The sequence below is a fragment of the Athene noctua genome, chromosome 4, assembly GCF_965140245.1.
Source record: "Athene noctua chromosome 4, bAthNoc1.hap1.1, whole genome shotgun sequence".
Taxonomy (NCBI): Eukaryota; Metazoa; Chordata; class Aves; order Strigiformes; family Strigidae; genus Athene; species Athene noctua.
Window position 1 is genome coordinate 35,492,636 of NC_134040.1, and position 15,869 is coordinate 35,508,504.

General features: G+C 39.9%; 1 protein-coding gene across 6 annotated transcripts in view; it reads left to right on the forward strand.

The window, feature by feature from the left end:
- SLC10A7 (solute carrier family 10 member 7) overlaps positions 1-11,672 on the forward strand; it is a 156,711-nt gene extending 145,039 nt beyond the window's left edge. For all 6 annotated transcript variants that reach the window (XM_074904984.1, XM_074904981.1, XM_074904980.1 and 3 more), the window contains 2 exons: positions 4,615-4,760; positions 7,973-11,672. In XM_074904984.1, the coding sequence (XP_074761085.1) occupies positions 4,615-4,760; positions 7,973-8,017 (191 nt within the window). In that variant the 3' untranslated portion in view covers positions 8,018-11,672. The remainder of the gene's footprint in view (positions 1-4,614; positions 4,761-7,972) is intronic.
- Positions 11,673-15,869: the final 4,197 nt, after the last annotated feature.

The following is a 15,869-nucleotide window of genomic DNA, read 5'->3' on the forward strand; positions in this document are numbered from 1 at the left end:
AGGGGAGGATGTGGGAGGTTGTACTGGGTGCAAACCTGGAGGAAGGATAAATAGCTTTCAGTTTTGCAGGCTACTAGAGAAACACTGGCCTTTGACCAGGGCTGATAAACCCCAGCCTTGGAGCCACACTGGAATACCCCAGAGCAGTGGAGAGCAAACGGGGCTTTCCTACACCAGCCTGTGAGAGCAGTCCTCTCACTCTTCCTTGTCGTTGTTGAAGGTGACAAATAAACAGCTTTTCTCTTGCTAGCTCTTCCTCAGATTTGCAAAGGCCTTACGTGAAATGGGCTAAGTGAGGATGCAAAAAGGAAGAAAAAAATGAAATGTACTCTGTATCACAGGCTTAACTCATCTCAGTTTCAGTGGGGACTGGTTTTAGTGCCCACATTGGAGCTTAGTAATTTTAGTGGAAGTACACAAAATTTACCTTGCTGCAAGTGAGCAGAATCAAAGGTCTTAGGAAGCAAAACCAAGCAGGCTAGAAGCATCATGGGGGTGAAGAAAAGGAGGAAGAAGGAGGAAGGGAAAAAATACAAACAGAAAAAGAAAAATAACCTCTGAATACCTAAGCAAAAAAGCAAGGAGGAAGATGGGAACACGGGGGAGCACTGGTAGGAGAAATGTAACCAAAGGAGAAAAGGGCAATTCAGGGTAGAAAGCTTGGGAATAGCAGTGATCCTTGTTTGTAAGGGGTATCTGTGGGATGATGTCAGAGCTTCCTCCCTTCTGCTACAGCCCTCTAGTCCTGGACAGTTGAGGTGCTGTTTTCTCACCCAGCTGGGTACCACGTTCCCTTTTTCTTTGGAGGAGGATGGGATGGACCCCTGATTTGCACCTATCACAGTGTCTGGTCAACTCTGATCCAGGAGTTGGACACACATACATGCAGTAAGACTGTTTGAAAGATTTTTGGCAACTCGACAGTTTGTTACACCCCTACTTTGAGCAAAGCTGCCCAAGTTGGCACCAAACCACAGAGGAGCACTTTGTCATTCAGTTTTCATGAGTGAGGGTCTTTGGCAAAGGACTTGAACCGAGCTGCTGGAAGCCTGTAATTTCATAAACCACAGCAAAGTGAATGGGTGTTTGTGGCATGGAGCCTTCAGACCATGACAGCAGTCTTAAAACCTAACGAAAAGATTGTCCATAAACTGATAATGCCAGTGTGCCTCCTTCAGTGTCAATCAAGGTGAAGACACATAGAAGTCAGTCCAATTACCCTGAAATGCAGAAAAGCATGATTAATGGATCCATGAAGACAAAACAGAAAATCCTTACAAGCATTATTCTTCATGCGTGTGAAGCCTTAATGCTCCCTCCAGATGGCAAATAAATACCCTAGTAATATTGGGGGGTGGGGAGGGGGAGAAGCTGCAGTGTCCTTTGAGGAAACTTAAGACTAAGGTAGTGGTCTGAGTTTTAATATCTGTGATTTGATCCTGTGCAAAATTTTATTTATCTTAGACTTAGTGTAGCTATCAATACTCCATTAGCACCAGAAGCTATATGCTATAACAGATGAGGAAAAGAGGAGCGGACAGCCCAAAATAAAGATAACCATAATCATTTTGCTTACCACCTTCATCCCTTGCTATCTATCTGAAAGACTTAAACTCATCTCACTCACTGTATTAGTTTTGTTATAACTGCACCTGTTCATGTCACTACCGTTTCAGTCAGTGCTTGTGTTACAGCTTCTCTTAGCACTAGTTCATAATCTCATTTTGAAAATGCATTACAGGCTAAGATTCAGCATACAGCAGAAGCCCAGGCACTTTAACATCACTTTTCTTTCCTTTGGCTAGGATTTGGTTTTCATTTTCTTTGGGTTTTTTTTCCCCCCAAGTGTTTTATATGTATATATTGAAAATACAAGGGGGTTTGTTGGTTTGTTGTTTTTCTTTCTAAGAGAGGTAAAAGTAGCTATTAAAATATGTTTTTCCTAATTAGGAATTTGCATGGGGTTTATGATATTTGGAAAACATTAAGCAGTCACACTGATGCTTGCAGTTACTATGTATTGCTACCGAAAAAGTTTAGACGACATTTAAAAAAATAAATAAAACCCCATATGTTTTGTTTAGCTTTGTGGTAGGTAATATTGCTGACAAAAGCATTTGTGACTATAGTCTATGGATCTCTGTCATGAAGTATTTCTGAGAGAGTTGCATACTGGCAAAGTTGGAATTCTAAAAATCAGAAAGTGCAGAAAAAGGCAACAGGACCTTTCCTTTCCATTGAAGTAATGCTTACCTGCAAAAATGAGTATTATTTCTTCTTTTCACCAGTTAGTTTTTCCCAGTAAATAACAGGAACTTTAATTGCACATCAGTCACTTACAGGAAGCTGTTGTGACATGTATTTAAACAAGCTGTGAATTAAGAACCTCTTTCCACTCAGTGATCTAATTATATTGTCTCACTAATTATAGCATTTTGTATTTATATTTGACAACTTTAATTTTCTTTTCCTAGTTTACTGAAATAGCTTTCCTCTAGAGAATTTACCTTTTAGGCTGGAATTTCTCATCTTTTCTTTCAGAAAAGGTGCAGTAATTTAAAGCATGTCTCAGTCACTTTGGATCCATTCTGTTCACGTGTCTGCTGTTAGTTTTCTGTGTGATCTTAGGCTAGTCATTTTAGTGTTCTCTGATTCTCTGTAGGAGTCCTGTTCAGCTTACTAAAGTGTTTTGGATCTATGGATGAAATTGCACTACCGAAACACCAGGTACCCTCTTATGAACATAAATATAGCCTGTTCATAGTGTGGGACTCTAGTTTATTCTTCTGTGTTTAGAGAACAGAGAAGGGCCTGCAAGGATTGACACTTGGAAACAGGCAATAAAATATCTGTTTACAAAACCAGTATGATAGGCATTTGAAGTAAATTACACTCCTTAATACAATGTAAATGCCCATTTAATTTCTAACCAAATACTACCTATTCCCAAACCCCAGAAATTAGAATTAACAATAAGCAGGTCTATTGTGATAGGTCCGTGATGTTGTTTTGAAGGTAATTATAATATTGAAATTAAGCATGCAAGCTTTTATTTATTTGATTTAATCTTTCCCTGGAAATATGCACATAAGTAAAGGCTACTAGTATGAGGATGATATTGTTAGAGGTGTAATGTGATGAAGCTAATCAACATAATTACAAGAAATGGTGCTGTGGAAACATCGTGAAGATTTCAGGAAGCCTAGACATGGGTCAGCAATAGTGGGGCACTGGTGGAGCAGTAATACTCAACAAATAAGCTCTTTCCTCACATAGGAAGGAGTCAGCTTTTATTAAGGAAAACCTGAAAGGTTGAGAACAGCAATTTATCCAAGACATAAAGAAAAGTTTATGCAGACATGGCAACTTGGTCTGACCTGAAACATCTACTGATGGGGGAATGGAAGGCATGTGATGCAAAGCTGAGCTTTTTCTCTTTGCTAAGATAGGAGACACACAGATGAGCTCTGTGTAGTCTGCTTCACTGCAAGGTTGATGCTGGCAGAAGACCCCTAGAATGACACTCAAGATGAGAGAAAATAATCTGTGTTCTCAGTGGGCTCCTGAGGAATTACAGCTGCTTTTGTAGGCAGCTGTGCAAATGTCTGGTCAGGCAAGATGGGGATGGTTGCAAGTTTTGCCCACCCCTACGCTTTGTGGAGTATGGTAGCAAAGTTCCAAGATTTAAATGGGTAATTTTGATCAATAACATGTTCAAAGTAAACATAAGGGGTGTCATTACTGCAAAACTAAATCAAATTTAATTTTACATGTCACATTATCGAATTTGAGTGCGAGTTCAAGCTCTTGGGGAAAAATGGGCCATCTCTAGTTCTTAACACTCACTTCCAGCATTTAGCAACTTCTGTACGCCAGCTGCTCCCTGAACTCTTCATAGGCACGACCACTTCATATTGCTCACTCAGTTCACTGAACCTTTTCTCTCTCATGCTGCATCTCTTCTGAACGCACAGGCTGAGCAGAGAGTTTTGTTCTCATGAGCGCTCACCTGCAGAGTCCTTGACTCTCTACCATGACTGCGTGAACCAGTGCAAGCAGGAAAGGCTGTCATTTGGGTACTCACCAACTGGCAGGGAGTATGCCAAGAAAACGCAACCCTCCTCCAGCACTGAATGGGCTGAAGAAGGGTTACAAGCAGGAGTCAGGCAAGCTGGATGGAGGACAATCATGAAAACACGGAACAGAGCACAGTGAGAGGATGCAGTAAATGAGCAGCACAGAGCTATGCTCAGCAACCGAACAGTCGTGCTATAGCAGAATGTATTTTATATGAAGTCTTCAGCAGGAGTTTGACAACTATTACCATAATTAGAAAAGATCTTTTATGGCATTCCCCTACTCCTTCCTTTCTGCCACAGAACTTTCTCTGCTGTGTATTTTTTTGTTCATGTCCTTGCTGGTTTATTTGGGTTGATTTTTTTTTTTTATATAAAACTTCTGAGTCTTCATTTTGTTCCTTTTGGTTTTCTTTTTTTCTTTTTTTTCTTTTTTTTTTTTTTTTTTGTGAAATGTCAATGCAACATAAAATGCTTTGTTTTTATCTGGAGTTCAGAGTCTGAGGTGACAGTCTGTCTCCTGGTTTTCTGCCTGCAGGGATTCCAATGCTGAAGATAGTATTTGCAGGTTATGAGCACCTGTCCTTAATTTCTGTCCCCTTACTCATCTATCATCCTGCTCAGATTCTTCTTGGCAGTCTATTGGTACCAACAATAAAATCTTGGATGGTTTCTAGGCAAAAGGTAAGAATTGCTGGTTTTGATTTATAATGAATGGGAAGTGTGCTATGAGGAAAAAAATACCTAAACACATGTCTTAAACTCCTCAGGTTCCTTCTTGGAGATCCCATGGTAGGGGTTTTTCTGTTTCTTTACTTCCTTTATGACAGCAATAGTCACAGTAGTATCAAGTTTAAAATGCTGAACTTTATCCCCCTTGGCTCTGGAAAGGTTCAGATCTTTAAGTTACACCTCTACGGTTAGTTCAAATTATGAATTCATTCAAATTATGAATTCGGATTATGCCCAATAAGAATGGCTCCATCTTTAAATGGCTCCATCTTTAGCTAATAATCACAGCTTTGGATCTCCTTTATGGAGAAGTGGCAAAGATCTGTCCACTGGCATGGGAGCTGGGGAAATCAGGTAAAATGAGAGCACCTCCTGAACTGAATTGATGAAAACTTTTAAATTTTTTCTGCTTGGGTCACCCTCTACATTAGCAAGAAGTCTACACGAGTCTGGTGCATCACATTTCATGCCAAATTATGGCATGGGATAGCTTGTAGGATTATAGACTGTAACCTTGACATCAGTGGTTCAAATTATGCTTATTTCAGTATGAAGTGAACCTATTGACATCTTACAGCCATTCTGTGATCTGTATGAAGTAATTGCAATGTTTTTAGTCAGGTACTCGGAACAGTAGTAACCACCTCGCAGAAAACTAGTCCGTGTAACTGATTTTAATGCTGTGCTTAATGTTCTGAGATAATACGGATCAAGAAGATGTGGCAACTGAAGCAGTCTTTGACAGCTATTTTAAGTGAAGGTTTACACCTACTGTGGGAAGCCCAGTGCCACCAGTGCCCTGCATTCTCTGCTCATCAGTGGAGAAGGTTTTTTTGATAACTTCCGTGTTTCCAATTTTCAGCAAAACCCAACAGGCTGCCATTTTAGTAGCTCCACTCCACTGAAATCACCTTGCTATCTTAAATGCTAAAATTCCTCAAATCAGTGATTTGCATGCGGTTCCACTTTTGGCTAGGTGAATTGTAAAAATCGGGAATCAGACCTTAAGATAAACTTACTCTAGCATCCAGAAATTAAAATCTGAGAGTCATATGTCATTTATCCATCAGTCTGAAAGTCATAGGTTTTTTAAATCAGAAATTATCAGGAGACACTGCTGGTTATATAAGGAAAATGCCGTGCTATTCCTGCAGAAAGATAGCCTAAAGTTGACACTACCAGTGACAGAATGATCCCTGCAGTGCTGGCTCCCCTTCAGTGTCTAACTGCTCTCTGCTGCCAAAACCAGGGGTGGAGCTGGAGCTCCTCCAGATCTCCCTAATCCTCAGGGGTGGTAATGGCCTTGAGGGTCTGCTGTCAGTCACTGCAAGTTAATACAGCCTTTAAACAGGGCATCAGAAAAGTCAACCACTGCTGAAGAGATTTACACTTCACCAGCACTAGTTTCTTATTCATTAAGCGTCACATAAACCTCCTGTGTTAATCAGACTGTAATGCTACTGCAGAACCACTTTGGGGGATTGTTGTTCTGTTGCAGCAGTTTCTTCAGTTGGTCTTCTGTATTATTCACAAATGTTATTTTAATTACTCTTTGAAAAAAAATCAATGAGGTTGGGTCTCGTACAGTTGCAATAAGTATAATAGAAGTGAATGTTGTGACTTGATAATGGTCTCCCGCTTTGAAAATAAACATGTCATCATCACCCTTGATGTTTTTTTTCTATAAACACCTTGGCTTCATTTTGGCATCTCTCTTGCAGGGGGAGGCGGTTACCCAGTCACAGCACTCAACTGCAGTGACATTCTTACTTAATTATGATAGTACATGTGATCTGGTTGTATGAAATTGAATTTAAATATTTAGAGGTTCATCTACACTAAGGTATTTCTAGTTTGTAAATATGGAAGCAGAATCTGCCAAACTACAAAGTTAAAAAACTGTTTCCCCAAAATGTGGAATGATGCCTCTCTCCAAAGTCTGCTGCTGAATAATAGCCAAAAGACTCATCTCAAATGGGTAGATTTAACAATAGTTAAATGCTGGTATTTCTGAAAGCTGGTGTTTCTGAGGGGAATATAGCCTATTTATTTTTAAAGGTTTGGATTTTTTTAAGGCTTTACATTTGTAGCTGGAGTGTTTTTCAAGCAGTGCTTACAAGCTTTAAATGTACAATATTAAAGGTTAATATCTACAATAAGAAGACCCATCAGACATCTCTCAGACTTATTTAGTCAAGCCTCCGGAAACGATAAGTCTCTCACTCACCAGGCAAATGCTGATCTGTCAGGGCACTACACCCAAAAGGCTAAGGAAAACAGAGGTTCCACATTTCAGGAATTTGCAATTTTCATTCATTTCCCTCTCACTCAGGCCAATTCATTCTGCACAAGAAAGCACTGAGCTTTATTGTTGCAGGATGCACCAACAAGAGGCATCCTTCACAGTGACCACGTTGCTATACAGAAGCTGCTGAAAACCTAACAGCTTTTAAGCCTGTCACATTTGCCTCCTCTAAGTTAGAGAGGCTGCTTCCTGCCAGACTAGAAGCGTGATCACCTATCGTTCGAGTTGGACTTCTGTCACATGCTAAATAGATAGTTCAGTGACCACAGTTGGCCAACCCCGTGGGGAACACAGAGCTGGGCCCTGCCATCAACCGAAGGCGTGTGGTTTCTCTCCTCCTCAGCAAGAGTAGACTAGAGCTACAAAAATCATCTCAGAAAGGGAGGTATAAACATCAGAGGGGTGTGACATCCACCACTGCAGCAGTGACTATACTCTCAGCAGGCTTCGAGCCACATCGAAGGAGGCCAGGTAGCACAGAGGGGTTGGCAGAAATTTTCTTCACAGTCTTCCCCTAAGTGGGTCACAAGCTCTTATATCTGTGCCACAGGTGGTTTGAGTGGGGTCCAAATAGTTGATTTCTAAAAGACATCCGAGAGCCACCTCCGCTTCCTTCACTAACGCTGCCTTGGGGTTCCTCTGTTAAGGCTATCTGTACATGAGGAGGTATGATGGACTATTAGAGACAAAAACGTCGTCACAAACCCCAGAGTCGCCTGTCAGCTGCGTGCTGACTTCTCACTTAACCTCCCAGAAATACACACAGCATTTTGTTGCCCCCAGTAAATATAAATCTTGTCTTATGCTGTTGGTTCTTTTAAGAATATGAAAAAGTGACTGTTTTGTTTACTGTTCACAGGCTCTGAAGTTAACCAGGCAGCCCAAAACACCTGTGAAGGTATAAATATGGAGATGGCCTGTGTCACAGTGAATGTATATATGTACTATACTGTACACACAGACAATTGAGACAACTGGGTATTTGTGAATGTTGCTTCAGTGCATATTTTATTTTTTTATATATATATATATATTAAAAAGATACCTGTTAAGTGCCTTACAGATACATTTTTGGCAAAAGCATTGTTTCCAGAAGCCACTTTGTTGGTTACTGCAAGAGGTTGTACAGTATTTTGGAGTCCTTTAGTTTTTATTTTTCTAACTGAGTGAATGGTCATGTCTAACAGCTGTTTATTCCTTTGCCCCTGCTTTGAAGTCAGGGTGCACCAGCTGTAAGTCTCTATTTTAAAGTAGCCAAAATGACCAGAAGCCTATCCCACTGCTGGCTTACCCTGGGGAAGAGCTTTCTGAAGGTTCTTTTTTTCCAAGATTGACTTGAATTTCTGTGTGACTCTGTTACACTCCCTAGTCATATGACTGTGACATGCCTTTTTCTTCTGAGTTTGTGTATACTCAGCATGGGGCCATCCATTGGATAGAAGCTGAGAAGCATGAATTATTTGCATTTGTTGACACAGTTGTCTAGACATTCCTTCAAAGTTAATGGTTTCTCAAAAAAATTCTTTCAATTCCATTGTATGATATTGTGCCATTGTATATCTTAAATGCCTCATAAGCTTCTTCAAAGAAATGGTCTGGTGCTTGGGTTATGAGTGAAGTATTTGTGTTTGCAGCTAGGAGATCTTTTATAATTTACCCCTGAAGAACACAAATTTTTGTTTTCCTTTTTTCTTTTCCTTCCCCCGGTTGAATGCACAGAGATCTGTGGTGACAGAATTTAGGATGCTAATATTGAAACAGAGCCTTTATTGTAGTAAGCCAAGCTATGTTTTCTATATTGCTGCATTGGTAATGAATAATACCTTGTGAAGACAAGAAAGTTGACAATTATTTTTTTTCCAATTAAAAGGTTATAGTAAGAGAAACACCCTCAGCTAATTTGACAATCAGTCACAACTTTTTAAAAAATAAAATGTTACTCTTTTTAATAAGCTTACATTAAAAAAGAATACAAAATACTAAGACGAGTGTTGAAGAGAAAGGAACACAGGCATGTATTTAAACATAGAGCTAGCACTGCATCTTGTCCGGGAGATTACGATTTCAGAAGTGTACTCTACTCCAGACTCTGTACCCATCTGCAAAAGCTGTGCTGGCAGTTGTACAGTAAAACGTTAAACAGAATGAAAGAAATAGGTCAAACTGGGATCAATATAAATGCAGAAGTTTCATGTGTGCCATGGTTAACATTGCATTGGTGCAACTGAGTGCAGATGCCTTGGAGCAGATCTTTAGCAGATGTAAATTATTATAGCTCTGATAAGGCTGTAGCCATTTACACAAGATAAAGATCTTGCGTATGACAATAGGCATGTTAAATTCATATCCTTTTAAAAGCCTTAGTGAAAATATTGTGTTTGGTTTACCTAGCCTGTTATTCCTGTGAACAACAGGAAAGTAGTTTGGTACCAATCGTGGGTACTTTACCTGATGGTCAGTCAGTGCAAGAGTGCTCTGTTTGAGAAACTCCTGGGAGCTGGCAGCATCACCTTGTTCAGAATTGTTATCACCATTAAAACTACCATGTAACAAAAAGGTACGTGAAGTGGCAATGTGCTGAATTCTTTCATTCCCGGGAGGGGCCTGAGCAGGCAGGAGTGCTGGGGACACTGTCCACCACCCGTGTCCCCCGGGGCTGTGCTCTGCAAAGGGCAGTGAGTGGTGAGCTCACAGTTTTGATCAGCACCTCCTCAGGTAGCATGGTCAGATCCACCAGCAGGTCAACCTGCGAGGTAACTGGAGAATAGCACGCATGTTCTTGGACCAAATTCAAGGTTCTCCTTCCTTAAGCGTGCTCACTGGTAACTGGCTCCATGTGGGAAAATATTCCTTTGCCTGGGCTTAAAAACCCTTCCTGCAGCTGAAAGTTCAGACTCAGGACAGTTTCTTTTTGTTCTGTTTCCATAAACCTGAACTTCCAGAGTATGTAAAGACTTAATCCCAATCCCACTGAATTTAATAAATCTTTGTGTTGGTTTTGAATGGCAAAGCAACAGGCCCAGAAAGAGGGCTCGTTTTTTAAAAATACATAGGAAGAATTCAGGCATACAGTAACTTACTATGGTTGTGCCAATGCCAGATAGTCAGAACACTGCAAGTACCCTTACTGAGCTACCTCTACGTACTGAACCTCTGCTTTTCAGTACATCCAACGACTTGCTTAGATTTCACTGAACACATCCTTTTTCCTTTGTTAAATTTTTTCTACATTTACTAATATTTCAAACTGTTTTAAGATGGAGTTTTGTTAGAACCTTTACAAAGTCCTTGTTGATTGCTTGGGGCAGCCTAAATATTGTGCATGAGTGTTGGAGGTGTTGGTCTAAAGGGAATATGAAGCAAAACTGAAATACATATGTTAAATCCATACTTAATGAAGCTTAATTATGCATATCAATTCTGTTATGTTTAAAGACTGTTAAGATGTTTGTTTTATGACTTGTTATTATGCCTGTATGTCTTTAATAAACAGAATGGTTTTGAATTTAATTTTAATAGGAAAACAAGACAAAATTAACTTATCCTCTAGGTTATCCTCTGTTACCTATGTTTTGTTCTTTCATGGATAAGCTTTTAAACTGTTTGCTTGTTCTTCAAAAAGAAAAGATCTGTGGTCTATACGGAAATATTTTATGAACTAAACTTGGGGAAAGAAGTCCTCAGAATATTACAAATTAGCATCAACTGAAAATTAATTTATTGAACTCTACCAGTTTTTCAGTAGAGGCTTAGAACAGTTCCGAATCTTTTCAACTTCTTATCTTTAAATTTAACTGAGAGATATCTGGTACTGAGCATCATCAGGTAGAACTGATGGCAAATGAGAACTCTGCCCATGTGAAAACATAAGGGTTGTAATGTTCATCAACACTTCCTATCTTCTGCATATCTATAATCCCATCTAATGATAGCAGAGGAAAAAAATGCACAGACAATAAAAGAGCACTTCAGATTCAGAGGTCACAGGGAATCTTAGCACTTTGTGGTGTTAGTTGAAGATTTTATTTCCTGTTTTGTACACTAAATTGAGAAGCTTTTGATGACTGCAGTAATAGGTCCAAGATAAATAATTTTTTATGTAGTTAAAATCAAAATTGTGTTGTGTTTTTTCTTACAGATCCTTTAGTTAATGTGAATAGGTTATATGACAGAAAAGGCAATCTCAGCAGAAGCTGCACAGTTGTGCTTGTTCACAGAGCAAAAGGAGAGTAATCCAGCAGTTTGGCTTTACAGAAGTAGTCCCCTAACGTTATTCTGGCAGTCAGGAAAAGAGGAGCTGTTAGTTTTATTTGTGTGCGGTTTTCTGTGGAAATACCTTGACAGCAGGAGGTTAGAAGGCAAGATGAAATATTGTCTATCTGCAAGCACATTTATTTTTGTGCAAGTGCATATGTGCATAAGAGATGAGCAGTTATGTATGTAGCTATCACTAGAAAGGACCAAGTCTCTGGTATACATTTTTTTCAAGACTGCATATGGAGAAAGAGCTACTTTTTTGATGTTATTCTGACATTAAAAATGGAATTTCAGACACTGAATTGTGTTTTGTATTGAATCATAATCTCATACAGAACCTTTACAGCAGACAATCGCAGCACTGTATTTGTAAACTGTAGACTATTTTGCACTTAAATAGATGTTGATGCATTTGGGAATTACAACACAGTAAAGGGCTAAATCATAGTTTCTCCATTTTGTTATAATCCAAATGCATTTATATTACTATTATTATAAAGTGCCAGAAACACACACAGTCCCTCGCAAACGCGTTAAATAGACTAAATTCTGCCCTTGGTTACACTTGCACGTCTCCAGTGAAAGGGCTGTTAAGCTTCAGAGGGTCTCCCTAGGGAAGCCGTTTGAAAAGCCCTGCCATTGTTCTAACAAAGCTCAGTGATAATGTAGCACATGAGGAGCGTAAATGAAGAGTATTTTACTTTAGATTTGATGGCCTGCCCTTTCCAGCATGTAACAAACGGAATCTCTTTTGTCCCTGTTTCCACGGGTAGCCCCATCTCCCAGACCAAAACTACAGCATCGTATCAGAACAGTGTCAGAAGAGGGAGGTTGTCTCCTCTTTGCCGTTTTCTTGCGTAAACCACGTTATCACTTGTTGATCATTAGACTGCTGCTTCTTTCAGGAGGCATTCTGAATTAAAGTCTTCGACATTTATGTGTACGGTTCCTGTAAAATTCTCCTTCAACAGAGGTGGTAAGTAATCTTCCAGAGAGCATGGACAAGGACTGTCCAGTGGCTTTAGATGTGCAGGACTAGAGGAAGCAATGCCAGGAAATGCAGGTGAGAGGCATCGCTGCAGGCAGGTCTGCTTCATGCCGGCATCTAGAGCTGTCGTAGAGGTCACAAAAGCAACCTCTGAATTGTTCTCTTGCCAGAAAGGTGGAGAGTGAGATCTTCAGTTAGAAATGAAATTAAATTTGTTAGTGATTAAAAGGACAAGAGAGATGTGTTGGAAGCAGTTGGTGCCAATGAGGCCTCTCAGCTGCTCCCCTAAGCAAATTTCAGTCTCGGTGGAATTCAGCTTTTCAGTCCATCAAATTGCAGTAATCAAGTCTGGAGCTGATGGGAGCGTGAGTCACCACAATTTACTCATCAGCGGAGACCAAGTTTTCAGAATATTTTTAGATGCATTTCTGCAGAGATTTCTGCCAGCTAGTGACCTACAGAGTGACAAGAAAATGATCAGTAGCTGCTGTTGAATCAGGCTCTGCTCCCTCCCACCTACCCTACTGGCTGCAGTTCTGGGCAGGGAGGGCAGGTAGATCGAAGGCCTTTGACATTCTTACATAGGGAAGAGCTGCACTGAGTTGATCCCAACACCCAGATTTGTTAAATAATAAAATAACCTGTTAATTCTTAGCCTCTCTGGTACGTTCAAGTCATCTCTGACTCTGTGTTGCTAAGACAGACCAGAAGCAGGTGTGAGATTAGAAATTGGTTGTGATCCCTGCTCAGAGAGACAGCCGATACGCAGCAGCTGCGGCACACAGAAGAGGCCATGCATCTCCCAAGAATCCCGTGCTGGTGTGTATTGTCCACTCTTTACCTGTGTTCAAACTTGCCACCTGGCACGGCCATTTTTTTCCCAGTTAAGAAGGAAAAAAAGCCTGTTTGGATGTCATCCTCTGTGGGTGGGCTTATCTAGTATAACTGTAATAAAACCAAAAGCTTGAAGATGTTCACATGCTGATGTTAGTTTATCTCTGTAAGAGAAAACTTATTATTTATGGTCAGTTTTCCGATGAAACAGTTCCAGATTCTAAGGGAAATCAGCTTTTTTGAAAGGGGAGAAAATGGGCTGCCCCAAAGGAAAGACTATTTCATTGACAGGATTAAAAAAATGATAGAGGTCATGTGAGAACTGGCCTTTTGCCAGAAGAATTGCAGGAAATAAAATTTGAGAGTCCCGTGCCAATAATTGGGTATGAAATTCTATTGACAGAAGCTTTTGCAATTCTGTGCTCTGTTTCTTAGCGTTGTGACTGCAGTCCTTCCCTATCAGTGTCCTTTGTCTGCTGCACAGCCTATAACCAAGATGTTAAAAATTTCTATCTTATTTCCTGGTGCCTTCCCTATGTAGTTTTGCTACTTCTTGTCAACAAGTGTTTGATGAAATAAGTGATAAAATGTCAGAGAGCATCTCTTAGAGACCCCATCCCGTAGCAGCGTGACAGGATAAAGGCGACCAAGAAACCAGAGCAGCTTTCCGCGATGCAGCTTGCTTGGGGGAGCTGAAGTCAGTTTTTGTGCTGACACTGAAGAACTTTACCCGTAAAAATTACAGTTCTCATGTTCCTCATTAGGACTCACAGCTCCCCTGGATGGGAACGCCCATGTGCACGTGGGCCTGCAGCTCACCCCTGTACCCATTATAGTTGCTGTTGGTCCTTTGGGCAATCCCATAGTACTGTGTGATATGTTTTGTCAAGTTCTTCAGCAAATTCTCACTTGTTCTGTTTCATAATATTGCTTTAAATGATGAGAAATTTTGGGAGAACCTCACTATTTTTCTTTATGGCAAAATTTTTTTTTTTCAGTGAAATATTTTGGATCACTCTCTCTGAAAAAATACCTGTGATTTCCAAACAGTGGCTCGGGACTAAAAAAGATGTGTGTATATCTGCATGGCTCACGCTTTCGTTCTGCCCCTTCCCCAAAACACACACGTGTAGTCTTTCAGGTACCTCACTGCATGTTGCCTAAAGCCAGCCCCCTTTAGAAAACTGCTGCAACATCTGGTTAGGTCCAATTCCCTGATAAATAAAATATATCCCAGAGGCATAATAGCATACTAAAAATAAGAGCATGACACAATTTCAGCCAGCTAATATGCTAACTCTATTTGATGTAGCTCACGGAGTGTTAACACGGGAAGCCTGTATCTTTTCAGCTCGGCTGTCTGTGAGCATCAGGCAGAGATCTCTCCCCAAGCTGGAGCCAAATCTGGCAGCGTTGTGAGCAGCAGCGTGGGAGCAGCACTTCCCCAGGGCCCTGGGGGTTTTGCCACCCGGTGCTTGCAAACTTCCCCTCTTTCTGGCCCCTCCAACATAAAAACAGGGCCGAGTTGTGATATGTGAGATTTTTGTGTGAGTCAGGGGAACAGAATAAAAGCACTGCAGGCTGTGGAGCCTGACTTTTATCATGTTGCTGATTAAGTAACACGTATTTGTGATGCATAACACTAACGTGTAACCTCTCTGATGATAAAGGGCATAAAGAGTGGTATATAGCTATACTACTGCATACCAATATTCCCAAATAATCTCATTTAAAGTATCTATCAGGACATTGTTTAAGCAAGAAAACTCAAATCTTGCCAGTACCAGTTTTTTGGAAGACTTTTAGGTCGCTTTTTTTTTTTTTTAAGGTGCATATTACATGTAGAAAAACTGTTCTCCATGTGTAACAGGATGGATATTAAACCATTATCTTCTATGTTCTATAATATTCTACGTGCATTTAAACGTATTTTGCTTGTCAAGATCTTTACTTCTAACTCTGCTAATTCATCCCATTTGAATTTTTAGCTTTGGTATATACAAAAATAATGTGCCCATGTATTGCAAAAGCAGCAGTTTCCTATGTTTAAAAAAATAAATTCAGTGAGAAATTTCGGTATTTTTCAGTACTTGTGAAAATAAAACTTGAGTTTGTTAAGATGGCACAGTGGTATTCTTTGAATAGCTGCTGCTTGGACTGTGCTTGAAATTTTTTTTCAGAAGCCCCAATTTAGGAGTTTATTGTCTTGGCAACAGAATGTTTGTTCTGAACAATCCCAGAAGCACAATACGTTAGCAGAAGGAAAAGAGTATTTATAGCCAATAATTCAGCTGTTATAAATGATGACTGTAAAGAAAGAGAAAAGGGTTTCTTTTTAAAACTTGCTGCCAGATTCTGGTTTCAAGATGCTGAGTAAGGTAAGTAGTGTTCTTTTGATTAACAGTCAAGCCTTGAGTGGTTTTCATTTAAAGAAGACTTTATTAAGCTTTTTTCTCAAATTCATCTTTTTTGTTCTGTTTGGAACAGACTTACATCTGAAGAAAACTCGCAATGACTTGTTAACCTACATTAAATTCCCACTGACAAACAGATAAAAATTATTATTAATTTGCTTGGCCAAATAAATCACGCAGATCACCAAGTGTGCTGTTCATCTTTTCTGCGTATTATTGCTTTAAAAATGTGATAGTTGTCCTCTGAAAATCAAAACTCAAAT